Genomic DNA, 27,293 nt, shown 5'->3' with positions numbered 1-27,293 from the left:
TGCTAACAAACTGGATAACCTAGAAGAAATGGACAACTTTCTAGAAAAATACAACCTTCCAAGACTGACCAAGGAAGAAACCGAAAATCTAAACAGACCAATTACCAACAACGAAATTGAATCGGTAATCAAAAAACTACCCAAGAACAAAACTTCCAGGGAAGATGGATTCACTGCTGAGTTTTATCAGACATTTAGAGAAGACATAATACCCATTCTCCTTAAAGTTTTCCAAAAAATAGAAGAGGAGGGAATACTTCCAAACTCATTCTATGAGGCCACCATCACTCTAATACCAAAACAAGGCAAAGACCCCACAAAAAAAGAAAATTACAGACCAATATCCCTGATGAACATAGATGCAAAAATACTCAACAAAATATTAGCAAACTGAATTCAATTGGATCATACACCATGACCAAGTGGGATTCATCTCAGGGATGCAAGGATGGTACAACATTCAAAAATCCATCAATATCATCCACCACATCAACAAAAAGAAGGACAAAAACCACATGATCATCTCCATAGATGCTGAAAAAGCACTCGACAAAATTCAACATCCATTCATGATAAAAACCCTCAAGAAAATGGGTAGAGAGTGCAAGTACCTCAATATAATAAAGGCCATATATGACAAACCCACAGCCAACATCATACTTAACAGCGAGAAGCTGAAAGCCTTTCCTTTAAGATCAGGATCAAGACAAGGATACCCACTCTCTCCACATTTATTCAACATAGTTCTGGAGGTCCTAGCCACAGCAATCAGACAACACAAAGAAATAAAAGGCATCCAGATTGGTAAGGAAGAAGTCAAAACTGTCACTATTTGCAGATGACATGATATTATACATAAAAAACCCTAAAGAATCCACTCCAAAACTACTAGAACTAATATCTGACTTCAGCAAAGTTGCAGGATACAAAATTAATACACAGAAATATGTTGCATTCCTATACACTAATGATGAACTAGCAGAAAGAGAAATCAGGAAAACAATTCCATTCACAATTGCACCAAAAAGAATAAAATACCTAGGAATAAACCTAACCAAGGAAGTGAAAGACCTATACCCCGAAAACTACAAGACACTCTTAAGAGAAATTAAAGAGGACACCAACAAATGGAACTCATCCCATGCTCTTGCATAGGAAGAATTAATATTGTCAAAATGGCCATCCTTCCCAAAGGAAAATACAGATTCAATGCAATCCCTATCAAAATATCGACAGCATTCTTCAATGAACTGGAACAAATAGTTCTAGAATTCATATGGAACCACCAAAGATCCCAAATAGCCAAAGCAATCCTGAGAAAGAAAAATAAAGCAGGGGGGATTACGTTCCTTGACTTCAAGCTCTACTACAAAGGCACAGTAATCAAGACAATTTGGTACTGGCACAAGAACAGTCCCATAGACCAAAGTAACAGACTAGAGAGCCCAGATATAAATGCAAGCATATATGGTCAATTAATATACAATAAAAATAAAAGAACCATGGATATGCAATGGGGAAATGACAGCCTCTTCAACAACTGGTGTTGGCAAAACTGGACAGCTACATGCAAGAGAATGAAACTGGATTATAGTCTAACCCCATACACAAAAGTAAATTAGAAATGGATCAAAGACCTGAATGTAAGTCATGAATTTACCCAAAGAAAACAAGATTGATTCCATATTCAAAAAGACGTATGTACCCCATGTTTATTGTAGCACTATTTACAATAGCCAAGAAATGGAAGCAACCTAAGTGTCCATCAGTAGATGAATGGATAAAGAAGATGTGATACATATACACAATGGAATATTATTCAGCCATAAGAAGAAAACAAATCCTACCATTTGCAACAACATGGATGGAGCTAGAGGGTATTATGCTCAGTGAAATAAGCCAGGCGGAAAAAGGCAAGTATCAAATGATTTCACTCATCTGTGGAGTATAAGAAAAAAAAAACTTAAGGAAGAAAACAGCAGCAGACTCACAGAACCAAGAATGGACTAACAGTTACCAAAGGGAAAGGGACTGGGGAGGATGGGTGGGAAGGGAAGGATAAGGGGGATAAGGGGGCATTATGATTAGCACACATAATATAGGGGGGGGCACAGGGAAGACAGAATAGCACAGAGAAGACAAGTAGTGACTCTATAGCATCTTACTACATTGATGGACACTGACTGTAATGGGGTATGTGGTGGGGACTTGATGATGGGGGGAGTCTAGTAACCATAATGTTGCTCATGTAATTGTACATTAATGACACCAAAAAATTTTTAATGCTATTTATATGCATACAATTATTATTCATATACATACATCATTATACATATAATTTTATACAACTGCTTTTTAAAACAGTTAAGACAGGAAAAGAGAAAGATGCATTTAGTGTCTTTATAAATGCATAATTACCTTTATTGGTGCTCTTTATTGTTTTGTGTGGATTCAAATTAACATCTGGGGTCCCTTGCTTTCAGCCTAAAGGACTTCCTTTAGTATTTCTTGTAAAGTAGGCCTGCTAACAACAAACTCTCTCAGTTTCTGTGAATTTGGGGATGTCTTTATTTCACTTGCATTTTGGAATATAGCGTCGTGAGATACAGGTATCTGCGCTGACAGTTTTTGGTTTCAGCACTTTGAATATGAATATGTGATTCCGTTGCCTTCTGGCCTTAATTGTTTCTGCTGAGAAGTTAAATCTTACATGTATTAAATCTTACTGGGGGTCCCTTGTAAGTAACACATCATTTTTCTCCTGCTGTTTTCAAGATTTTCTCCTTGTCTTGGACATTCAGCATTTTTACTATGATGTATCTATTTGTGATGCTCTTTATAGTTTATCCTACTTGAGATTCATTGAGCTCCATGAATGTGTGCAACAAAGTAATTCTCAAATTCTTTTCAGTTCACTTGAAACAATTTGTTTCATTTAATTTACTGTTGTCAATCAATTTCAAAGCTAATTAATGGTCAGTGTAACAAAACTCGTATGGAAACATATAAAGTAAAAAATAAAGTAACAGTTTGATATGTATCTTTCCAGACTTCCCAATGCATATTTAAACCTGTGGCATATAATCCATTTATTGACCATTTTTAATTTGGTGGAGCTTAAACAGAAAACAGCTTTGTCTTCAACCACTCCCCTCCGTGTCTTTCTCCAGCCCAGGTCAGACCTGACCTCTACTGTTCTTTCACTCTCCTCCTTCCCCTCACCCAGCTGCTTCTGGGTCAGCCAGGGTAAGGTATGGTTGGGGGACTAGAGGAAAAGAGCCAATGACTGGGCATGGCAGGAGTACTAGGACCTGTCCATTTTATGCTCAACATGCAATTCTCTATTAGGCAGTCTTTTCTCTGCAGCTCACTAATTAGGTTGGCTGAAACTTTGTCAGATCTGCATTATGGTCTCAGGCTTTTTCTGCCCAGTCTTACCTCTGTCCCTTTTCCTTTCACAGGTGTCATAGCTGCATCATGATCTTCAAGCTCTCCCTGCTCAATTCTGTTGCCCCCTATTTCTTTTCACAGGTGTCAGATCTATATCGTCATCTGAAGCATTCCCTGTCTAATGCTGCTTCCCCTCTTTTTATCTTTCACAGGAGTTAGCTACCCAATAAGCTTCTAATAAACACTCCTGACTCACCCTCAACATCTGCTTCCCAGAGAACCCAAACTGACAGTCTCCAAATTCCTGTAGCTCAGAGGCATCCTAGTATTTGAGAGGCCCACTTGGATACTGTGGGTAAAATTGTAACATTTCCAGAATATCTCGCCTGACTTTAGTACATCTGCATATCAATAGGCATTCAGAGGTGGAGAGAAGTATGGATTTAGTGTATTTGCATCATTCCTCAGGGATGGAGAAAAGTTAATCTCCATATCAATGGGTAATTACCTGGGCTAGGAGGGCTTATCTGTACCCGAGGTGAGGGTAGGGCCGGTTTTGCTTCTGCTAGAGCAGGAAAGAGAGAAGGTCCGGGACTGAAGTTTGTAAGCAACAAATGGATTTTAAGCTTTATTTCTCCCTTTGACTGATTTCGGTTTTTAGAGGTATTTTCCGTTCCCCGAACTTACAGATGCCCCACATCCGACAGAAAAAACTGCAACACTTGTCACCTTAGACTAAATTCTTCAATCTGGTATCTGGTTTGTATTTCAATGAATTTGCCTCAGATTTCTGGTCTTTCCTTTATACAAACTTGGTGAGGTGGTAGGGATGATGGTTGAAAGACTAATTCTATATTTTTGTGCATGCTGAAGGGAGTACCTGGCATGTCCTCAATCCACTCTTTAGAAAGTGAACCTCAGCTTTGAGCTTTAGCCAAAATCCCCAAACAGGAAAATTCTTATTCAAATTTTCCACACACACACACACACACACACACACACACACACATTATATATTATACATACACAAATATATTTATATGGAATGTTGCTTACAAAAGTGAAATCACGCTATTTAATTTCCACACTTGCTTTTTAAAAACCTTAGAATACATGTCCAACACCAAGAGTGAATCCTAGTGGAAACTATGGACTTTGGCTAATAATGATGCATCAGTGTAGGTTCATCAATTGCAATATATGTACCACTGTGTACAGGTGATCAACAATGAGGGAGGTTGTGTGTATGTGGGGACAGGGGATATATAGTCATGCTCTGTACTTTCTGTTCAATTCTGTGAACCTAAAACTGCTCTAAAAAAATTAAGGTTATTAATTTTAAAAAAGATTTTAAAGAATTTACAATAGTTGAAAGGGTGTCTTGCCACGACCCTCCTTACCCCAGAACGACTCAGGAGACACAGGCCCACGCGAGAGATTTTATTATCTGAAAGAGAAAATGGCTGCCCCCAGAGAGAGGGAGCAGCAGCTCGTGGGTGAGGAAGCGCTTTTTTAAGGGTGTGTTCTGTGTTGGTGATTGGATCTTAAGGGGTGGGCGACCATCTGGTCGGTGGCGATTGGATCTTAAGGGGTGGGGTTCTTAGCGCGCCAGAATTTGCCTTCTGTAAGGAGGGTCGCGGCGAGATACCCTTTCAGTCATACTTAAGTGACTGGATAAAGACTGAAAAGCCAGTAAAAAAATAATTACTATAGCTAACGTATTGAGCACTTAACGTGTGACAAATCTAAGGGCTTTTATTAGTCTAGTGCTTTGTATATAATCATTCATTTAGTCCTCACAACTATCAATGTAATACAATCACATCCATTTTAAAAATGAGGAAACAAAGGCACAGAGAGGTTAAGTGACTTACTCAAGAATTACAAAGCTGGTAAGCAGCAGAGATGAGATTCAAATGCAGAAGTCCAGTTCAAAACTCATGCTCTTTATTAACATGCTATAATCGTCCTCTTTTCTGTAATTTACAGCAATACCACAGACTTGAAATTGCAAGGGTCTGATACAATGTCAATCATGATGGAAAGGTGGGGAAATATGTGGGTGAGATTCTGGAAGTAAAACTGACCATGTGAGGCAACAACTGTGGAACCTAAGGGAGAGGAATCTTAAGATGACTCTCAGACTTTAGACTTGACTGGGTGGTTGATGGTGCCATTCATGGAAAGGGGAAATTCAAAACTCTGGTGGAAAAGATAGAAACTACTGGAGACTTCATGTTTGATGTGCTGTGGGACAAAAAAGGATTGCCAGGAGGCAATCAGAGATACTAGTCTGGAGCTCAAGAGATATGGGCTAGAGATGTAGATTTTGGAGTTCTCATACAAGTGTTAAAGGTTTAGGAAGGGCATGTGGAATGAACAGGTGTGAGAACAGAACCCGGGGAGCATCATCATTTAGGAAGTAAGCACAGAAAATAGTCCAGCAGAGACTGAGGAAGGTAGTCGTAAAGCTAACATACCAGGAGTGAGCAGCGTCATGAAAGTGCAACCACAAAATTGTCTTTAATCCCACTAGAAACTAAGTAAACTCTATGAAGCCATGGAACATGTGTTTCATGCATCAAAGTATCCCGTGTCTAGAGGCCTGACACATAGTAAATGGTCAAAACACTTACTGAATATGAGAGAACAAACCGACAACACCAAATACCACACAAAATTTTGGGAAGACAAAGACTGAGTGAGAAGTATCCACTTTATTTAGCAACCTTTGGTGACACTGATGATCTTGCCCAGAGCAGTTTCAGTGGAAAGGTGAGGCAAAAGCAAAAGGAGAGTGGCTTAAAAGATTAAAAGCCAAGGATGTTTTTCTATATTACTTTTCTCCATTTTTTAATTTGAAAAAAATTTTTTGAAGCTGACAGGAGGGGAGGACGTTGCAGCCACTGACACAGCCCATTCTTGGATGGAAATTTCTTACTAGGGAAGGAAAAACCTAGGGCTGCAATTACTAAGGATGAAAGGGGATTTTTTCTTAAGAGGGGACAAAACTAGTCTGTTCGCCATCCAATCGCCAGGGCCTAGCACATAATACTGGCCATTTCATGGTCATTCAATAAAGCTTCAAACTGGCCTGCGGCGGGCTCACAAGAAGCTGTATAACACAGACCGGCGCCGGAGCCTTTTCTTTCAGATCAGGCAGAGACAACGCTGGCTCCGGTCCCATCCCCGGGAGCGCAGCATCCTCACCCTAAGCTCACCCACCTCGGGCCGCAAGAAAACCAGGGGCCCAGAAGACGGACACCGGCGTCCCCGGGAGATGGGGGAAGGGAGCAAAGCTCCACCCGCTGACAGACTGTACTCTCCAACCTCCCGATGGCGCGGAAGTGACGTGCTTCTAGAACGCTATTGGAGGCAGCAGAAATTGCTTTGCTGCAAGCACGGAAATTGCTTTCCTTTCGGTTTCCGTTCCTGGCCCATGTGAGAGACAGGCCGCTGAGATGAGCGCGATCCAACCTGGGGAGAGGTAAGGGATACAGACCAGAGTCGGGTGGGATCTGGATCTTGTTTGGAGGCTGATTCCCCAGCGTTTGTTCAGTGGAAACCGCCGTTTAAGAGGTGGCAGTTGTTCCCCTTCCAGGACCTCTCCATTCCTTACTATTTACGCGATCCAGCCTTTAAAGCCCTTTTAGTTTCTCTCCCTTTGCTCCCCAGCTCTTTAGCCTCATCCCTGTTAGTTCTGATGTAGCAGTTCTGATGTAGCCTTTCCCTATTTAATATGTTGCACTTTGCTTGTCACGTGACTTTCCCCGCCGCGGCGCGTATCAACTTTCCCCGCAAGGCTGTCCCTGTGTTACAAACTATCCTTATCTGTAAACCTTTGCTGCCTGGAGTCATCCACGACGTTTTCTCCCCTGATGTTCTCCTTTCCCTCAACCCCGCAAAAGGATCTAAATATAATTCGTTTAGTAACGGTTGCCTTACAAAGATTACTATATATTGTTAGGTAATAGTAGACTATAATTTATTTCTGGGTACCAATCTCTTCAGTTAAGCACCTACTTTCCGAGTAAGCCCCGGGAAAATGGCTTACTCAGCTGCTTTTGTCTAATTCTCTTTCCCCATTTCAGGGAACAAGTGATCAAGATGCCACTTCTGAGTAAGCTGCACCTATAAAGGTGTCTTCCATGTAGAGGATGCTTAGAAATATTAATGATGAAACTGCCTTGCCTCAAGGGCCAGCATAGCGTCCTCTGCCACCTTACCTAGGGTCTGACATTTTTAGAACCTCCCAGAGGTCAGTGGGAAATGCTGTGCCCATCACTGAAGAGTGCGAGATCTTTTTCATACAGTTTCAGTACGTAATCACTAACAGCTGACTGCCAGTCTAAATTTACTGTCTTGACAAATTTCCAAAGATGCTCACACTGTCTGGTTTGTACCTCTTCCAGGAGACAGTTCCAGTTCCCATGCTAAGAACTGAAGTTATGTTTTAGAGGTGGTTTAATGAAGAAAAGTTATGTCAGGTGATAATATTTCTCTTCTGTCTCCTTTAATAGCCTTCTGGCTTTAAGCCAACAGGAAGAACTAGAGGATTTGCCAAAAGATTACCCCTTGAGCACCAGTGAAGATGAGGTGGGTGACAACTGCTAAACTGCCTTCTCCAACTTCCCTTCTGCCTTAAAATTAGGGTAGACAGTACAGTTCCTGGAAAGGAAAGGAGTGGCAACATTGTATATATTTGTTGAGGTCCTGCAATGATACAGTTTTTTAGTGTTCCCTGTATAAGATGTTTCATGAAGTGCTACAGGAATCTGAAGATGGTATAAGGTGCATTGTCCTTGAGTTGCTTAAGTATAGTTGAGGATATAAGACCAAAACACACAGTCCTCATTATATGATTTCCCTATCTCTCGAGTTTGGAATTCTGTAGAGAGTTACTTAAATACAGATCTTCCTCAACTTACAATGGGGTTATGTCCTGATAAACCCATTGTGAGTCATTTTAAGTCACAAATGCATTTAATACACATAACCTACTGAACTTCATAGCATAGCATAGATTACCTTAAATGTGCTCTGCCTACAGTTGGGCAAAATCTTCTAACAAAGCATTTTTTATAATAAAGTGTTGAATATATTATGTAATGAATGCTGTACTAAAAGTGAAAAACAAAGGTTGCAAGTGTATTAGTTGTTTACCTTCATGATCACATGGCTGTCTGGGAATACATTTTCTACTGAATGCTTATTGCCTTTGCAATACAAGTCAAAAAACTATAATTTGGGGACTGTCTGTAACTGACTGAAATATACATAATTAAGCTGGCTCTCCAATAGATGCTATAGGAATTCCAACTCTATATTTTTTTAAATTTTCTACTAAGGTATTATTGATATACACTCTTATGAAGGTTTCACATGAAAAAACAATGTGGTTACTCATTTACCCATATTATCAAGTCCCCATCCATACTCCAATGCAGTCACTGTCCATCAGTGTAGTAAGATACCACAGATTCACTATTTGCCTTCTCTGTGCTACACTGTTTTCCCCGTGACCCCCCACACCATGTGTACTAAACATAATACCCCTCAATCCCCTTTTCCCTCCCTCCTCACCCACCCTCCCACTCCCCTCCCCTTTGGTAACCACTAGTCCCTTCTTGGAGTCTCTTGAGTCTGCTGCTATTTTGTTCCTTCAGTTCTGCTTTGTTGTTATACTCCACAAATGAGGGAAATCATTTGGCACTTGTCTTTCTCTGCCTGAATTATTTCACTGCCAACTCTATTCTCTTGACAAAAGTACTTAAATTTGGGGAGTTTCTTTATGTCGGAGTTTCTGTGTCAGCTCACTCTATATATTCTGTACAGAAACATTTTTCTCATTGCACTTTTCTTCTCAAAACAAGCTAAGACACGTGTGATATTAGCTCACAGGTAGTAAGGCTCTGTATTTGGCTTTTGAAGCAGTTCTTTTGGTTGGAGTTGGAATGCCTGCACACCAGACCTCATCTGATCCCCCAGGTCTCCACTGACCAAAAGAATGAGATGTTTTTACATGGGTCTCAATGTCCACAGTCTTTGTCCCTCCCCTCATTATTCTGATGGTTTTTCTTTTTCTGTGTCTAGAGGGACGTTGATGGAGAGAGAAAGCATCAAAAGCTTCTGGAAGCAATCAGTTCCCCTAATGGAAAGAATAGGTAACAGTCCCATCAGTTTGGACAGGTTATAATTAGCTGATTCCATGAGATGTATCTGCAGCTAACATTTTCTGAGTGCCTAAGACAATGAAGACACAAGTGGCAGCATTGTTAAGACCACATACTTGGAGACAGATTGTAGAGGCAAATTTTTCGTCCTCTCCACACCTCAATTTCATCAACTAGAAATAAGACTAATAATATTATCTACTTCTTAGGGTTGTTGTGACAACCTAATAATTAATTCATTATTAAATGAGTTAATAACTGCAAGAATCTTCAACCAAAGCCCAGCATATAGTGAGCATTATGTAATTATCATCAGTCATTGTGTTAGGCCTTCACGCATTTGAATTCTTACTTAATCCACATGTAACAGTCTTTTGAAGCATTGAGTAGGCGTTACTTATGCCCATTAGAGAAGTTAACTGGCTTGCCCAAAAATCACTGCTCATAAGTGGCAGATCCACGTGTGTTTGAACCTAAGCCCAATACCTTTTCCATTATGCCTGCCTTGTATTACCTTGTATCTTTGATGGGCTGAGTCCACATTAAGAGATGGGTTAGATTACCAAATCCAGATTAAGAACAGATTTCCTGGTAGCTTTGTGACAAAAACTGACTCTAGAAGAGAAATACATGAAACCAAAGCCTTGTTTGGAGAGATAAGTGTTTGTTTCCCAGCAAAATCTGTCCATTCCTACTATATTCTGTTTTGCCTAATGTCAGGTGGAAACTGGCTGAGAGATCTGAGGCCATTCTGAAGGTATCAGAGTTCAGTGTCAGTTCTGAAGGTAAGTTAACAAAACCTATCCGTAGAGTTTATAGAGTTCCAAAACCATAATGGTCATTTCATTCCCCACCCCCCAAGAACTATTTTTGATATGTTTAATGAATCATACTATAAATACTTACCTGTGAGTGGATGAAGAAAGATAGTCAGATGCCCTTGAGTTTTCTTCCATTTCTAAAAGAAAGCCAAAAAGGCCATGGTCAGGGTCTCCCACTGAGCTTGATGAGCAACATCTAGGATAGAGGGTCATGAATGAAGACAGCTGCCTCTCATTAGCTTAGTCATGTTCATGATTCTGGTATTTTTTTTGGTATCATTAATCTACAATTACATGAGGAACATTATGTTTACTAGACTCCCCCCTTCACCAAGTCCCCCCCACAAACCCCATTACAGTCACAGTCCATCAGTGTAGTAAGATGCTGTAGAATCACTACTTGTGATTCTTCTCTGTGTTTCACAGCCCTCCCCGTGCCCCACCACCACATTAGACATGGTAATCATAATACCTCCTTTCTCCCCCCCCCCACCTTATCCCTCCCTTCCCACCCATCCTCCGGAGTCCCTTTCCCTTTGGTAACTGTTAGTCCATTCTTGGGTTGTGTGAGTCTGCTGCTGTTTTGTTCCTTCAGTTTTTTCTTTGTTCTTATACTCCACATATGAGTAAAATCATTTGGTACTTATCTTTCTCCACCTGGCTTATGTCACTAAGCATAATACCCTCTAGCTCCATCCATGTTGTTGCAAATGGTAGGATTTGTTTTCTTCTTATGGCTGAATAATATTCCATTGTATATATGTACCACATCTTCTTTATCCATTCATCTACTGATGGGCACTTAGGTTGCTTCCATTTCTTGGCTATTGTAAATACTGCTGTGATAAACATAGGGTGTTTGTTGAGGTGTGTGAGCTCTTTATATATTTTGGATGCCAACCCTTTATCAGATCTGTCATTTATGAATATATTCTCCCATACTGTAGGATGCCTTTTTGTTCTATTAATGGTGTCTTACTCTGTACAGAAGCTTTTCAGCTTGATATAGTCCCACTTGTTCATTTTTGCTTTTGTTTCCCTTGCTCAGGGAGACATGTTCATGAAGAAGTTGTTCATGTTTATGTCCAAGAGATTTTTGCCTATGTTTTTTTCTAAGAGTTTTATGGTTTCATGACTTACATTCACGTCTTGTGATCCATTTCGAATTTCCTTTTGTGTATGGGGTCATGAATCTGTTTTTATTTCAGTTCTCACAGCGCTTTGAGTTTGGACAGGCAGATAATCTCTCCTGCTGGAGCTCAGGGAAGTCAAATTAATTACTCATGGGTCTTCAACTAGTATAATGTCTCTCAGCCTGTTTTCTGTATTACTCCTCTGAGGAGCCTTTTTTCCTTGTTACCTCTCCCTTCCCCCCCCACAAACCTGCTCCCCCAACACCTGGCCAGGAAGTAAAATAGTAAAGAATAAAATTTTGTCAGATAGGATTGAACTTTGGAGGAACACAAAACTTTGTAATATCTTAAGGTTTTTTTTTCACACCCTGCCACCCCTGCCATGAACCAGTTTCACCCCTGGGGTCATGGAATTGGGTATCACCCCTATTAGGAATACAGGATCTAATAAATTGCAGAGTTAGGGTTTTAACCTGATAACAAGTATAGGTGCCAACTCTTTTTCACTGTATCCACAACTTAGGCGACTTGAGGAGATCTCAGGGTGTTTACATTCTAGTGTTGGGGGGTGGACACGAGAATTAAAACAGTATGATACAATAATGTGACTGGCTGCTTTAGGTTGCTGGTCATGAAAAGTTTCTGAATAGGCAAAGTTTAAGCTGAGATCTGAATGACAAGAAAAGTCAGCCATCCAAAAAATAAGGGAAAGCACTCCAGGCGGGGGAGCGGCTAAGGCAAAGGTGTAAGGAAGGAACATGTTTGAAAAATAGGAAGAAGGCCAGTGTGACTGGAGGATAATGGCAATGGGAAATGGCATGAGGTTGGAGAGGTGGACCAAAATCCCACATGGAAACCAGATCCCATAGGGGTGTGTCCTTTAGATGGATGCAATTCAAAGTATAACAGCCATTGGAGGACCTTCCACATGGTCATGACATGTTATGATATACATTTTCAAAGTGTCAAGTATCACATTGGCTGCTATGCAAAGATGAATTGCAGTGGGGCAAAAGTGGAAGCAGAAAGACAAAGAGAAAGGCAAATGACTTTTTAAAATAAATAATTTTCTCCTTTCTCCCACCCTTCCACACATTTGAGAATGTAAAAAAGTAACAGTATCAGTATAGCTAGTGATTGAAGTTAAAATTATTTCTGTTTCCCCACACATTTGCCTCCTTACCAGCATTTTTTACCCATGTATCTCCCTATGTTGCCACTTTACCAGTAATTTTTATTGATATGTCTCCCTATGTTATATTGCAATTTTGCTTCACTTCTCAGTCTGACCAAAAAGTTTGGCCTTTCGACAGGATCAGGAGAAAAGCTAGTCCTCTCAGATCTGCTTGAACCTGTTAAAACTACGTGCTCATTGGCCACTGTGAAAAAGCAACTAAATAGAGTCAAATCAAAGAAGACTGTGAAGTTACCCCTTAACAAAGAAGAGGTTGAGCGGGTATGTTACAGAGAATGTAGTTCATTAAGTGGAAATTGAACTGACAAGGAAACATTGGGTGAGAAGAAGAGGGGGAAAGCCTGGCAAATGGGAGGGGGGGAAGTTCAGATCACCTCACTATGGAAAAGATTAAAAGTAATCTCATCCTGGTTGTTTCTTGGAGTAAAAAACATTGCCTCCTAATTTCCTGCTAGTCCTTTGTGTTTGATGCTTAATTTTGTGTCTCTTTCCTTCTGTGTACTTTGCTGCCTTCAGATCCACAGAGAAGTGGCCTTCAATAAAACCTCACAAGCCCTCTCCAAATGGGATCCCATTGTTCTAAAGAACAGGCAAGCAGAGCAGCTCGTTTTTCCCCTGAAGAGGGAGCAGTCAGCCTTTGCTCCCATTGAACATGTGCTCAGTGGCTGGAAGGTGAGTGCCACCAAAGGAAACCACACCTGGGAAAGTGAGATTGCACAACATGGAGACTACAGAGCCTGCAGTTGATTTGATTGGACATGTTAAGCCCAAATCCCAGCTGCAGTCATTTTAGTTTAGCAGTCAAGGAAGTGAGAGGATAGTAGCAAGATTCATTATCAGTCATGCAATAGCCAGTCAGAGAGTAAGTAGCTCTGTGGTTGCCCTAAATCAGTTTGTAGCATATCGTACAGGTTATTTACATGTGTTTGTGGTAAAACATCCCGTTGCCAGTAGAGAAGGAACATAGTGATGTTTCCTTTTTCACACCCCAGTTTTTAAAAAGCTTTTAAAGCCACATTCGGATCTGGGGAAAATCGAACTCAGTGGCATTAATGATGCCTTAGTGGGGATATGTGAGCAGCAGAACCAAAGTTTGCTTGTAAAGGAATAACCACACTCAAATAGAACATACTGCTGAATATGACTAGAATTTTAGCAAGTAATTCATTATGACTCTGAGCTGCAGAAAAAAAAGATATTTTAAAGCTGGTTTTCCCAAACACTGATCACTAGCAAATTTTTCGTCTGTCTAAAGCAAAAAGATAATGGTGAATGTGGCGAGTGTGAGGTTGCCAGTTCTTCTTTATTATGAGGTTATTCTTCCCACTTCAATTGCATTGAAATAGCTTTTCTTTTAAGAAATGATGATGGTGGTAAATGATGGGGTTGGGGGTGGAACAGTAATTTCTGCCCTTGTCAAAATTAAAAGCTGGTAATCCTTTGTTGGTCCCTAAAGTCTCAATTTTTAGTGTGAACAACTGCTTCAGAACAACTAGCCTTTCTTTTCCAATATACCATTGGTGTCTGTCTTAAGTAGAAGAGTCAAAAATACCAGTGCCTAAACTATGGATAGGTGCTTCTCCTCTGCTTTCTAAAAATCCAGAAATAATGTTGCCCTGTATCAGGAAGTTGAGATCATTAAAGCTAATCAAAGTAAACACGGCTTTCCACCATAGCTACAAATTGAGCACATAGTTGCTTTTTACAGGGAACAGCTCTTGTTTCTAATATTGTTGGAAGTTGGCTACCATTCTCTTTCTAGGATGCTAACTTTTCCACATGAAAGAGATCAGGTTTAAGGTATGGCTGCAAGATGGAAGGGAGACTTTAGGAAAAAAATTTTAAGAGGTAATACAGTTTGTAGGATTCAAAAATAAAAAGTAAAGAAGATACATTGTGAAAAGTCTGACCCCACCCCATCCCTCATCTGCTCATTTTTACCCCCATAGTTACCCAGAAGCAACTACTTTTATAAGTGTGGTGGTGGTGCTGAGAGTCTTGTTGATACATTTGTGTATCACAAATGTTACACATTGTTCTATACCTTGCTTTTTGCAAATGACAGTGTCATCCTGGAATTGGCCAGGAAAATGCCAAGTTGGTGATTAATGATGAGATGGTGGAGGAGGAGGTTGCACTGAGAAATGTACAGCCTTTGCTCTCCAGGAACCCCTGTGCACGACAGAGCAAGGCCCAGATGTTATACATGGAGTCAACTGTATCATTCATTCTAAGATTAATTTTTGAGAAATAACACCCCAGCATGGCACAGAGCAATAAGGAAATGCTAAGGTCAGGGCGTAGTTTCTGGCTAGCAACTCACAGTTCTCTTCTCACAACTTAGAGTGCAAAGTATCAAGGACTAATAATATACTAGTATTTCCAGAGATGAAGAATTCAGAAAGTCTGCACTATAGTTTCGCTCCAACTTCATAAAATTCCATTTGACTCCAGCTGAGAAGTAAATGGAATAATACATGTAAAACAGAATACCATTTGTATTTGAAATGGTATTGCAGAGAAAGCATCTGTAAACTGCTAAGTGCTAGAAATGATGTAAATTGACTCTGACCACCCCCTAGCAGCCTATACTAGCATTTCCCAAAGTGTTCCCAAAACCTTAGTTTCTCAGTATGCCCTCAAGAAGGAGGGTGCCACAACCTTTAAATAGAACTTGTGCCACATGTCGAATTTACCGAGTATCATAATTCTTCCAAGTGGTAAAGACACCTCAAGACAAATGCTGGGCATAGAAGCCACAGGGCATAAATATGCAAAGAAGTAAAAAGCTAACCTTTTCAAACAATAAGGCTTCTCTCACACTTACCAACTTAACATTTCCCTGTATGGCCCCGGAAGATGACTGGTTAGCCAGAGACGGGTAAGATTCCTCAAGGGAGGAACAACCTAAGACAGGCACAGTCGCAGGGGACCATCTGGTGAGAAAATGGGGAGCAGCAGAGGTGAGGCTTAGAACCTCCCCCCTCATGTTCTGAGAGAAATCTTCTGCATACGTGGATGTTTTATTGCCCTCGTCTAGCTCGGATTAACACATAGTCTACAGGCACACACCTGATCATCTACATTTGCTCTCTTACAACACTAAACTCTGTTTTCTACCTTTATCTTGTATCTACCTACCACTTCAGAATTTTATTAAAAATAATAATAATAGAGAAATGTGGTATCCACATATAAATCAAGTTTAAAAATCAAATGAATATTCATATTTGAACTGACTGTGTATAGTTCATAATGCATGAACAAAACCGAAAGCTTCTGTGATGACTGCCCTTGCACTGTTCACCATGTAACTTATTCACTATGTAAGAATTTGTACTCCATGTAAGAATTTGTTCGTTATGCATCAGAAGATTGGAGACTGACGAAAATTAGGCTTGGGGTGGATTAATGATTGTGCATTGAGTATTGACCCCCCTATACAGAAATTTATTGTGGTTAACAACTATTTGATCAATAAATATGAGAGATGCCCTCACAAAAAAAAAAAAATATATATATATATATATATATATAAACACACTTCCAATTGTAAAATAAATAAGTAACCGGGATGTAATGTATAGCATAAGGAATATAGTCAAAATATTGTAACAACTTGGTATGGTGATACCTGGTACCTAGAATTATCATGTATATAAATGTTGAATCACTGTGTTGTACACCTGAAACTAATGTAATGCAATGCTGTTGTCAACTACCCTTCAATAAAAATAAAAATAAAAATAAAAAAAAAAGAAGGATGGTGCCAGGGTTCTGTGGCTAGAAAATGCTGCATGCCCCTACTGGAGATTGGCAGCTCACAATATACACTAGCCTTTTTTTTTTTGAGAGGGCATCTCATATTTATTGATCAAATGGTTGTTAACAACAATAAAATTCTGTATAGGGGACTCAATGCACAATCATTAATCAACCCCAAGCCTAATTCTCAACAGTCTCCAATCTTCTGAAGCATAACGAACAAGTTCTTACATAGTGAGTAAGTTCTTACATGGTGAACAGTGCAAGGGCAGTCATATCACAGAAACTTTCAGTTTTGATCACGCATCGTGAACTATGAACAATCAAGTCGGATATGATTATCCATTTGATTTTTAGACTTGATTTATATGTGAATCCCACATTTCTCCTGTATTTTTTTTTACTAAAATGCTGATACACTAGCCTTTTAAAGATTATGAAAAGATAGTAAAGAAATCCCTTTGACTTACTCTAACCCAGAGTACACAAACTAATATTAAAAAACAAACTGAATTTTAAACTTCTGAAAACTGAAGTAAATCTCGTTAGCTAATGAGGAAAAGAGCTGGTCTCCACTGATGTCTGCACTCTCTCTCTCTCTCTTCCCCTGGTGCCCTGCTGAATCTTCTCTCAAAGGGCATTCATAAGAGGTCTCCAAGTCCCAAGCCCTCTGAGTCGTCTTTAGCCTATTTGACACTATTGACACATAATATTGTTCAAAGTTCTCCTCCTTTGGCCTCCGTGACACAGTGCTGATTTCTTATCTGGCTTTTCTTAGTGTTTTTTATTCTTGCTCTGCAAATTTCCTGACTTCTGACATCACCTGTTGTGCTACAGATCCCCCTCAGCCCCTTTTTCTGAGTACCCATCCCATACTCCACATGACCAGTAGACTTCGCTTGTGTCTTCTGTGTGTACCCCTGTGTGTACCCTAAACTGCACACAGCAAAGTAAGCCTGGCATATTCCTTCCCCAGAATACAAAACCCTGTATCACCAACTTCATCCTATAACTCAGTCAATAGCATGAGTCCTTTAGGTTGGCCAACTCAGCCATCTGAATCCTCCTCCTACCTTCAACTGCCACCCCTCCCCAGCCAACAGTGGGCTAGTCCTGTAGGTTCTGTCTCTGCAATAGCTCTCAGCTCCCTGGTTCCTCTTCTCATTTTCATTTTCACCCTCCATTTGGCACTTTACATATAATTCCTTATGCATTTAGCAGGATTTTCTTTCTGAAACACAAAACTGTCACTCTCCTGCTTAAAATCCTTCAAAAGGCTCTCCACTTAGAGAGTAAGACAGAAACACCTAGCATTTTAGCTACACGGGACAACACATTGTTCCCTTATATACCTCTCCCTTCCATATGTCTGTGTTTTTGCTTATATTTATCTGTTTGGCTTTTCCCACCCCATCCTTAGAGTTGTACTTATGCATCAAAGATTAATTCAAAAAGTCTCTTCCCAAGCCTAACCTACCCCTAATCAGAATAAATTGTTCACTTCCTCTGTGATTAATTCTCTGGACTAACATTTAACATGTTATGTTGTTACTAGTATATGTGTCTCTATGAGAACAGGAACAGTCTTAATTGTGTATTCCTAACAACCTGCACATGCCTGGAATGTAGCTGCAATCAATAAATGTTTGTAAATTGAATGGAACTGAATTGGAGGGAGATTACAACATTGTAATATAAATCACTTTGTAGCCTGTGATTGATCACTACTGCAAATACTAAAAATGGAAGAACATGCACCTTTACTATTCAGTAGAATAGGTTTATGGTTAAATCAATAGCACCATGTAACATGTGATGATGTGTGTTTACGCATTTGTCCAGATACTAGTAAGTTTAATACTGACCGTGATGTATATGGCTATTGAAGAAAACCACATGTAATATGTGTGTGAGGTTTGAAACTGGCTTTGTTGCCTAGGGCTATCTTTGTGTCTTGCCAAAGTGGACCATGGCATTATCTGCCTGATTTAGCCATGCTTACCAGTATCAGTCAAGCAACCACCGGGGTCTTTTGTTGACACATGAAGTAACTGGATCACAGTCCATTCGTTTCCTACAAAGAGACACCACCTAGTATGCAAAGTTAACTGGAAACTGAGGAACTGAAGCCAAAGTTAGGAAATAACTAGAGTTAAATTTGAACTGTCAAGAAGCAAATACCCAACCTTCCCTTTCCTCTAGAAATACTCTTAAAAGGAGGCTTTTATGAATCTGAGATTCCAACGCATAGAGTAATAGTTTTATGCTTCAAATACATATAACAGCACAGGGACCATTTTGTTTTGCCACAGTCAAAACTGATAATTTGGTACTGCTGTTGCTCTGTCCTGCCAGCATTTACCTTAAGGTCATCCTACTTTGATTCTTAAGAGAATGGTATTCTGTTTTACATATACTGGTAATCTGAGCACAGAGTGATCCCCTTAGTAATATTGGAGAGTAGTCTCAGAGGCCACTCACCGAAGTTGTCTTAAATCAGAGTAAAATAAGGCTTTATACACAGCTGAACAGTGAAATTGGAACCCCCTTCTCTTCCTGTAACAGTCCTACCAAGTTAGAGACTCCAATCAAAGTGTCACAAAGTGGATGGTCACAGGACTATAAGGACGGTGACTGTAGAGCATGGCCTAAAACCTAGAATGTTCTGTTACTTTCTTCAGGCAAGAACTCCCCTGGAGCAGGAAATTTTTTATTTGCTCTATAAGAATAAGCAGCCAGTGACAGACCCTTTACTGACTCCCGTGGCAAAAGCTTCTCTCAAAGCCATGAGCCTAGAAGAGGTAAGTGTAATAGGCCCTTTGATACACCCAGGCATGCTCTGTTTCTCCTGGTGTTTGTCCTCAAGCCCAGGAGTCACTGTAACTGTCATTCATTGTAGGCCAAGATTCGCAGAGCAGAACTTCAGAGGGCCCGAGCCCTGCAGTCCTACTATGAGGCCAGGGCTCGAAGAGAGAAGAAAATCAAAAGTAAAAAGTAAGGAGGCCCCTGTGAACTGGCCTTTCTATGAAAGAAGTAATGTGTCTAACTGAGTCCTTAGGAGAGAACCTTTGATGTAGCAACTGGGGTCATGTAGAAGAGATCCCAAATAGGAGTGGCTAGCCCTTTTTTTCTCAGTCCAACCTCATAGGGTTTTACATGCTTCAGTATTGTCCTCTCCTCTCGCTTTGACTTTCAGTCTTGGTTTTGCTAAAAAGAGGACTGTTCAATTACTTTCTCTCCCTTCCAGGGCATCACGGAGTGGTTCTGCAGAATGAGCTCTGAATTCTACAGCTGTTGAAGCCAGTAGGGCTTCCTTCCTGCCTTTTTGCCTCTTTGGAACTTCTACTCTTGCTTTGCACTATAGAAGCAGAGGGCATTCTTTGCTCTGCAGAGGTGTGCCCCTGGGGGTCCTGCCAGTCCTCTCAGGCCCCAAAGGCTCCCTATAGTCTGCAGCTCTGTGATGTCCATTTTAGCCCCTGCATAGGGAATCCCCTTGGGGAGTGGGGACAGTGTTGTGTGTGGCATCAAGTGTTTCAGCTAAGTCTGTTCCCTCATACCCCTCTTACCCAATAGGTATCACAAAGTTCTGAAGAAAGAAAAGGCTAAGAAAGCCCTAAAAGAGTTTGAGAAGCTGCAGAAGGTCAATCCTACTGCAGCACTGAAAGAACTGGAAAAAATCGAAAAGGCCAGAATGATGGTGAGGCTGCCACTTGCCCCCACCCCCTGAACCAGCTTTCCACAGATAAAGGTAAGGCTCTCACTCTGCCCTTTCTTTCCAGGAGCGAATGAGCCTTAAGCACCAGAACAGTGGGAAATGGGCAAAGTCAAAGGCAATCATGGCCAAATATGACCTGGAGGTAAGAGACTCGTCAGGGTAAAAGAGGAGATGGAATTGGAGAAAGAGAGGAAAATCATTCCATAAGGTTGCTAGCAGAAGCAGAGCTGGGGAAGAGCCATGAGGATGAATGGAAAACCAGGAATCTAAAAAGGCATCAGAAAATCTCTAAGGCAGAGAGAACAATGAAAAGCAACAAGGTAGGAAAGGAGAGATGAAAGGGAAACAGCATTGAAAGCAAGTCCAGTTAAAGGGGAGGAGGAGCTTTTTCTTTTACCTTGTTTCACATGTTGATACCTTGAGGGCAAAGAATTTGTCTTCCATTTTATTCCATAGCTGTTAACACAGTGTGTATGTGCAGTGTAAATAGTAGGCCCCAGTGAGAAATGCTTAAGTCAAATTGAGAGAAGGCAGCATTAAGAAGTGGATCAGGAAAAGGTGTTACTGCAGTAGCTAATGACTGGGTGCATGTGCCGGGGCTCCTTCCTCCAGGCTCGCCAGGCTATGCAGGAACAATTGGCCAGGAACAAAGAACTGACACAGAAGCTCCAGGCAGCCTCCCAGAGTGAGGAAGAGGAGGGAGATGTGGAGGAAGAGGGTGAACTCCTTGTCCCTGATGCAGTGAATGAAGTACAGATGAATGCAGACAGAGGGAACCCCTGGATGTGCAGGAATTACTCCAGTGATGCTAAAGAGCACAAAATGGAGAAGGACCCCAAAAAATTTCCAGAGCCTGTGGCCCCCAAGGCTTCTGAAAGTGAAGAAGAAGAAAGACCCCTGGCAGAGGAAGAAATTTTGTTAAAAGAATTGGAGGAAAGGCGATTGCTTAGAAAAATGTCTGGGCTCAACCAGAACGCCAAGCTGGAGGGCAGACGAGAAACAACAGGTGAGTAGTGGTGGAGAGGAAAATTGTCCACCCACACATGCTGCAGACTGAATAGGCTCTAGGAACTTCACAGAGAGCGCCCTGGGCCCCTGAAGAGCCACTCCTATTTGGGATCTCTTCTACATGACCCCAGTTGCTACATCAAAGGTTCTCTCCTAAGGACTCACAATTAGACACATTACTTCTTTCATAGAAAGGCCAGTTCACAGGGGCCTCCTTACTTTTTACTTTTGATTTTCTTCTCTCTTCGAGCCCTGGCCTCATAGGACTGCAGGGCTCGGGCCCTCTGAAGTTCTGCTCTGCGAATCTTGGCCTACAATGAATGACAGTTACAGTGACTCCTGGGCTTGAGGACAAACACCAGGAGAAACAGAGCATGCCTGGATGTATCAAAGGGCCTATTACACTTACCTCTTCTAGGCTCATGGCTTTGAGAGAAGCTTTTGCCACGGGAGTCAGTAAAGGGTCTGAAGAAAAATAATAACAATTTTTCTTCAATGGCATTTAATATGCATGACCTTACAGTGTGTATTCAGACAGGTTTTCTGCTCTTGAGAGCTTAGAGTCATGAGAAGGAAAACTACACCACCCTTGAAATAAGGGCAGGAATTAACATTACTGGTGCCCACAAACCAGAGAGAAGTACATGTGGTGGGACGGCAAGTCTGAAAGTCCATTTGTGCCAACAGACAGAGGTGGATTTTGAGGCATTGTGAAACATCTTCAAATGCTATTTTCTGTTTTGTTCGTAAAGTAGAAGTCCCATATTTAGCACTTCATAATGTGGGGTGATAAGTGAGCCTGTCTTGGCAGGAATGAATGACTCCATATGCTCCATGGTAAATTAAAATTGTTACCCCATGCTCAGACTCAACTTGTATATTTAATGCATTATATGATGGTAAGAATCTGTTTCTCCAGGGCAAAAAAAAATGTTAAAAGAGCTGTCATTTGGAATGTATTGTAGGACCTTTACTTAGGGTTTTCAGCTGAGAGTTCTGGGATTAATAGTTATAAGCAGTCGCTTCCAAGAGGACTTTGGAAAGCAGTACTGCAGGCTGAGATGGTGGGGAAGTCTCAGTATGACCACAGAGTAGCAGCACATCCTCCCAAGCCCCCTAAAAAGATGCCCATCTAGCTAAAAAAGTGTAGAGCAGTTGTTTGTGGTATGAAAGGTGGATCTGGTTTTCCTTGTGTGATAAATAAATACAATTTATTTAAAACCCTTGGGGAAATAGTGTCTTAAAATAGTGGGAAGTCGTGGACCCCAAACAAAATGAGCAAGGAAACTTGATTCTTGAGGAATAAACATACATGTGTCCAAAGGCCAGATCTAAGGAGCTTCTTACAGTGGTTTTGAGCAGGATGAACTCAGGAATGGAGGCAACTTGAGTCAATGCAAAGAATGGTTTAGAAGTGTGTATTTGCTCAGTTGTTGCTGGTAAGTAGAAAGTACAAAGCTACTTGACTTGCCCAGAGAAGATTATGAAATGCTGCTTCAACATAAAACAATGCCAGATAAGGTTTTTACAAATAGGAAATGACAATTTTTATAAATTACAGTGAAGTTGTATTCAGAGGCCACACGTTAAAATGGCTTTTTTAACATCTGGAACTTGGAGCAGTCTCCCTAAGCAAGGTTTACTGTACAGGGAAATTAAGCCACAGTTGCTGTTATACCATGAGTCACCAGCATAGCTGGGAGTAGGACCCAGGACATCTGCTTCCCAACATGCTGCTCTTAACTACTAAATCCAATTGCCTGCTACTTGCCAGGTAATGATTATAAAGAACTCTCTGGTAGATCGAGCAAATGGAATATTCTCTCATTGATTTCTTCTAATTGGAATGCCTTTCATGGTACCTAGCACCAGGAGTGGGAGCACCCCAGTGCTTGTTGTTGAGTGTGATAAATGCTCATTGACAAGGCAACTTCCAACCTCCTTTCCTGACAGCTCTCATTACTTCCCTCAGATTCTAGCAGCCAGGAAGTGCTGTCACAGAAACTCAGCACGGAAAACCATGAATCCAGGAAGCAAAAAGTGAATTCAATTCTGCTGGTCCAGAGAGAGGAACCTAATAAGGAAGAAGAGCCCCTATTGTTCCAGAGGCCAGAGAGAGCACAGACTCTGGAAGAGCTAGAAGAGCTGAGTAAAGAAGGGTGTTTTCAAAATAAGGAGCTTCCCAGACCTGTGTTACAAGGAGAGTGGATACAGAGGAACCCAAATAATCAGCCTGATGCCCCCAAAGAGAAGAAAAGGCAGGAGCAAATGATTGAACTGCAGAACCTCCTTACCACAAAGTCTCCTTCTGTGAAGCCTTTGGCAGTTCCAATGACAACAGAGGAGTTGGTGAGCAGAGCCAGGGTCGTGGGTCCATTGTGGGGGATCAAAGCGGGAGCAGAGAGTTCCTTCTTGCATGAGGAATAGCATCAGTGAAATTTTGTTGTGCTGGGAGCACATTTTGGTAGTTGAGAGGTCCATAGTAGTATAGGGCCAGGCTGGTCCCAGTGACACTTTAATAGATGCAAATATGTGAGCACTGACAAGACCCCCACATCCTGAATCATAAGCCACCAAACCTTCCCTGGGGTGACTCTAAAATTGCCCTCAGAGGAAAGAGGGAGGCTCTCAAAGCTCTGATCCCAGGCAGGCAAACTGAAAGGTGAGTCATTGAGCTCTTACCAAGGTTTTACTCTACTAGGTGGAATCTCAAATGGTCTGGGACTTCCAATTAGATAACTGAAACTTAAGTGAGGAGCCCTGGCCCCTGTTTTTCAGGGATACCCACTGGAGGGTGCCCACATTCTGGCCAGGCTACTTGGAGCTGCTTCTTCAAACACAGGCCATTCCTTCTTCCACCTTGCAGCTTCAAACAGTTTAAAATTGTGTCATATGGTAATGAGCTAGAGATACTTAACCTAGAGAGAAGAAAATGGGAGCTTGGCTACCTATCAGTTTGTATTGCAAGGCCTTCGTTGTTCAGCGCTTCCCCCTAGGGGGCGCCAAAATATCACAACCCAAAATTCAAGCGGTCTTGCGAACTAAGGCTCCTGAGTCAAACTAGCTTTCGCTCTGTTTCTTCCCAGGAAGACGAAGAGGAGAGAGCTCAAAAGCAGCTGATAAAGGAAGCTTTTGCTGGGGATGATGTCATCAGAGACTTCTTGAAAGAGAAGAGGGAAGCTGTGGAGGCGAGTAAGCCAAAGGACGTGGACCTGACTCTGCCTGGTTGGGGCGAGTGGGGTGGTGTGGGCCTAAAGCCCAGTGCCAAGAAGAGACTCCGGTAAGAACAAAGAAGAGAGCCTTTCAGAAAGGGTATCAGGTCCTCACCTCATCCTCATGCGTCCTCTTCTCCCTTTTAACTAAGGCTTTAAAGCTCTCAGGCACCCTGCTGTTCTGCTTTCCAGGTTTCTCATTAAAACCCCTGAGGGTCCTCTAAGAAAAGACAAGAATTTGCCAAATGTGATTATCAATGAGAAGCGAAACATCCACTCAGCAGCTCATCAGGTGAGGGAGAGAGCACTCTCTGCCGCCTAGCTCTCTTGCTCCGGAGGAGTATTCTCGTGCTCTGTGGTCAAGAGGGATGTGTGATCTTGACCACAGAATCAAAGCTATTCTTGTTTTCACTGACTGCCTCTGAGATAGGTAAGTCCAGAAGAACTCTGTTTTAAATTACGGACCTGGAAATTTAAAGGATAGACTTTAAGGATAATCTTTGTAGGATTGGTGAAGCCCTAAATACACATTTTCAACAAGTATCCCAGATAATTCTGATGCAAATGGATCTCACCAAACTAAGAAGTACTGTTCTTCAGATCTGTGTTTATAGTCAACGTAATGTTAAGAGGCTATAGGTTTGAGCTACATCTTAAAAACAAAGACAAACTGGAACTTGTTATCACTGGACAGTGAGAAGATTTTAAATTGTGTCATTTGATAATAAACTAGGGATCTCTACCCAAGAGAAACAAATTTGAGCATGATCATGGTCTTTAAGTATATTGAAGGCTGTCATGTGGGGTGCAGTCATGTCAAGTGGAAGTTATAGGAAAGACAGAGTTCAGTTCAAGGGAAAACCTACTGCTGGTCCAGAGGGAGAATGGGTTGCTCTGAGGGTATGAGCATGTATAAACAAGACTTGGGAATGAGATTAGACTTGATGGCCTGACCCTGAGATCTGTTCCCAGCCAGTATAATATTGAAATGTGTTGTGTTTTCCTTTGTGAAAAAAAGGGAGGGACTAATAGGTACAAAAGAGAGGTGAGAAAATACCATTTCAGTAATACTCTGTTGATCTTATTTTGTGAACCAGTTGCTTCAGAAATTGAATTGTAACCATTATAATTGAAGACATAAAACCAGAAAATAGGCAATGAGCGGCAGTTACAGGGTAAGGGAGAGTGAAGAGGGGTACTTCACCAGGCAAGGATTCTAGATAAAGGGCAGAATGTGGACCTCAATAAACATCACCATTCCTTCCCTTCCAGGAGTCTTATCTATCTTTTTAATACAGTCACAGCAAATTGACAAATAGTTTTCTAAGAATCTCCCTTGATTTTCTTAATCTTTTTAACATGATACAGACTGCAGGTCCCAGCATGCAGTGGAATACAGTGTGCTTCCAGCTGAAGGGGAAAAAAAGGCTCCCAAGACTCTTGCTCTGGGTGACATGCACAGATGTAGCTACCGACCCCAGTAAAACTTCCCTTAACCTAAAGAGAATCTGTGTTTTTCACTACCACTGGGACCATTGAATATCTCCAAAGACTACCGACTGTAACTTCCTCATTTTTCTGCTTACTTTTTTTTTCTCTTCTTTGGCCTTTGGGGAAGTGTTTAAAGATTATTTAAATGTCTAAAGGTAGTGCTGTGGTGGAGTGGAGAAGAATACTAGGCAAGGGAAGGAGCCCAGGTTCTGTTCTCCCTCCCTGTTCATAATTGGGTAAATCACTTCTGTCTAAGCCAAATTCTGGGGCTGAGGGAAATGACCTTTGCTATTATCTAAGCAAGAGGATGAAGCTAACTAAGCATAACAGCTTGATAGAGATCAGTATTTGGGGGTAAAGTTTTGGGTTCCTTTAAACATCAACCCTGTGTACCAAGGAAAGGAAAGGAAGGGATAGAGAGTGTGAAGAAGGTAGGGTCATAAAATCCACAGGGATACACACTATCCCCAGATGTTTTGTGTAGTCACAGTGTTGTATAGGAAGACCCACTTGGGGACAGCAGCCCTGGAACTACTATACTGTTACTACAGCTACAACGGCAGTGTTATGATTTTTCAAACCCTAGATTGGTGGATGAGCCTGGGAGGAGGGGGGCCCTGATCCAGATTAGACCCCTCTACTTCCAAAAGCTCTCAAGCAAATTGGGACACCCAGGTTAGATGGGGACATTGGGATGCCTTGACCTCAGTAGCTTCACTCACTGCAGCCATCATGTAGAACTGTGAACTATGTACTGAAACTACCTGACCAGTTGCCATTAGAGTTTACAGCTACACCCCAGGCCTGGCTCATGACAAATCACTCTGTCTTCCTTTCCAGGTGTGTGTGATTCCGTACCCGTTCACCCACCATCAACAATTTGAAAGGACCATCCAGACCCCTATAGGAACTACATGGAACACCCAGAGAGCCTTCCAAAAGCTGACTATGCCCAAGGTTGTCATCAAGCCAGGCCATATCATTAAGCCTATAAAAGCAGAAGATGTGGGCTACCGGTCTTCCGCAAGGTCAGACCTCTCTGTCATACAGAGGAATCCAAAACAACTCTCCATACGTCACAAAAAACAGCTGAAGAAAAACTCTATAGATTGAGTTGCTTAAGGAGTCACATCTTGGTTCCCAGAACCAGGCACACCAACTGCTCTTCCATTGGCCTGGTTTTATTCCAAGCTGCAGGACAAATTCCAAAACTGGCTTAGCACACTGTGGATGTAGTTACACCACATTTTAAAAGTAAAGGCATTTTTAACTATTTACCTGGAGTGTATTCTGTGTTGTCTCAAGTTAGACACCTTTGGGTGCTCCCCATCTCATTTCTCCAGTCACACTTGTCAGGGGAAATTCATTTTCTTACCAAGGATTATGTAGT

General features: G+C 41.4%; 1 protein-coding gene and 1 long non-coding RNA gene across 4 annotated transcripts in view; one reads left to right on the top strand and one right to left on the bottom strand.

The window, feature by feature from the left end:
- The first annotated feature begins 6,773 nt into the window (after positions 1–6,773).
- Positions 6,774–27,178, top strand: UTP14A (UTP14A small subunit processome component). Of its 3 annotated transcripts, none has more exons than XR_005029967.2 (15): positions 6,774–6,877; positions 7,911–7,986; positions 9,484–9,554; positions 10,284–10,348; positions 12,831–12,973; positions 13,229–13,384; positions 19,159–19,278; positions 19,377–19,471; positions 20,051–20,174; positions 20,257–20,334; positions 20,805–21,198; positions 23,173–23,549; positions 24,287–24,480; positions 24,605–24,842; positions 26,744–26,891. XR_005029967.2 is itself a non-coding variant. In XM_036910959.2 (15 exons), exons 1-15 carry the CDS (start codon positions 6,852–6,854, stop codon positions 27,014–27,016), a joined length of 2,292 nt encoding a protein of 763 aa, XP_036766854.2. In that variant the 5' UTR covers positions 6,774–6,851; the 3' UTR covers positions 27,017–27,178. The 3 variants fall into 3 exon arrangements, 2 of the variants coding, with proteins under 2 accessions (XP_036766854.2, XP_057351587.1); XM_036910959.2 differs by having other exon boundaries at positions 24,605–24,704; positions 26,744–27,178; XM_057495604.1 differs by lacking the exon at positions 24,605–24,842 and having other exon boundaries at positions 26,744–26,886.
- Positions 10,468–27,293, bottom strand: part of LOC118925267 (uncharacterized) — a 36,980-nt gene continuing 20,154 nt past the window's right edge. The window contains exon 4 of the long non-coding RNA XR_008995122.1: positions 10,468–10,521. This is a non-coding gene — a long non-coding RNA (uncharacterized LOC118925267). The remainder of the gene's footprint in view (positions 10,522–27,293) is intronic.

This window comes from Manis pentadactyla, chromosome X, assembly GCF_030020395.1.
Source record: "Manis pentadactyla isolate mManPen7 chromosome X, mManPen7.hap1, whole genome shotgun sequence".
Classification (NCBI taxonomy): Eukaryota; Metazoa; Chordata; class Mammalia; order Pholidota; family Manidae; genus Manis; species Manis pentadactyla.
This window is presented reverse-complemented; position numbering and strand designations above follow the sequence as displayed.

What these genes read in the sequence shown, in the direction of transcription:
- UTP14A (XM_036910959.2), top strand. Translation starts at nt 6,852, where the DNA reads ATGAGCGCGATCCAACCTGGGGAGAG. An exon ending in AAGAAAATCAAAAGTAAAAA is followed by an intron (nt 19,472 to 20,050) that starts GTAAGGAGGCCC and finishes CTTACCCAATAG; the next exon opens with GTATCACAAAGTTCTGAAGA. An exon ending in TCCACTCAGCAGCTCATCAG is followed by an intron (nt 24,705 to 26,743) that starts GTGAGGGAGAGA and finishes CTTCCTTTCCAG; the next exon opens with GTGTGTGTGATTCCGTACCC.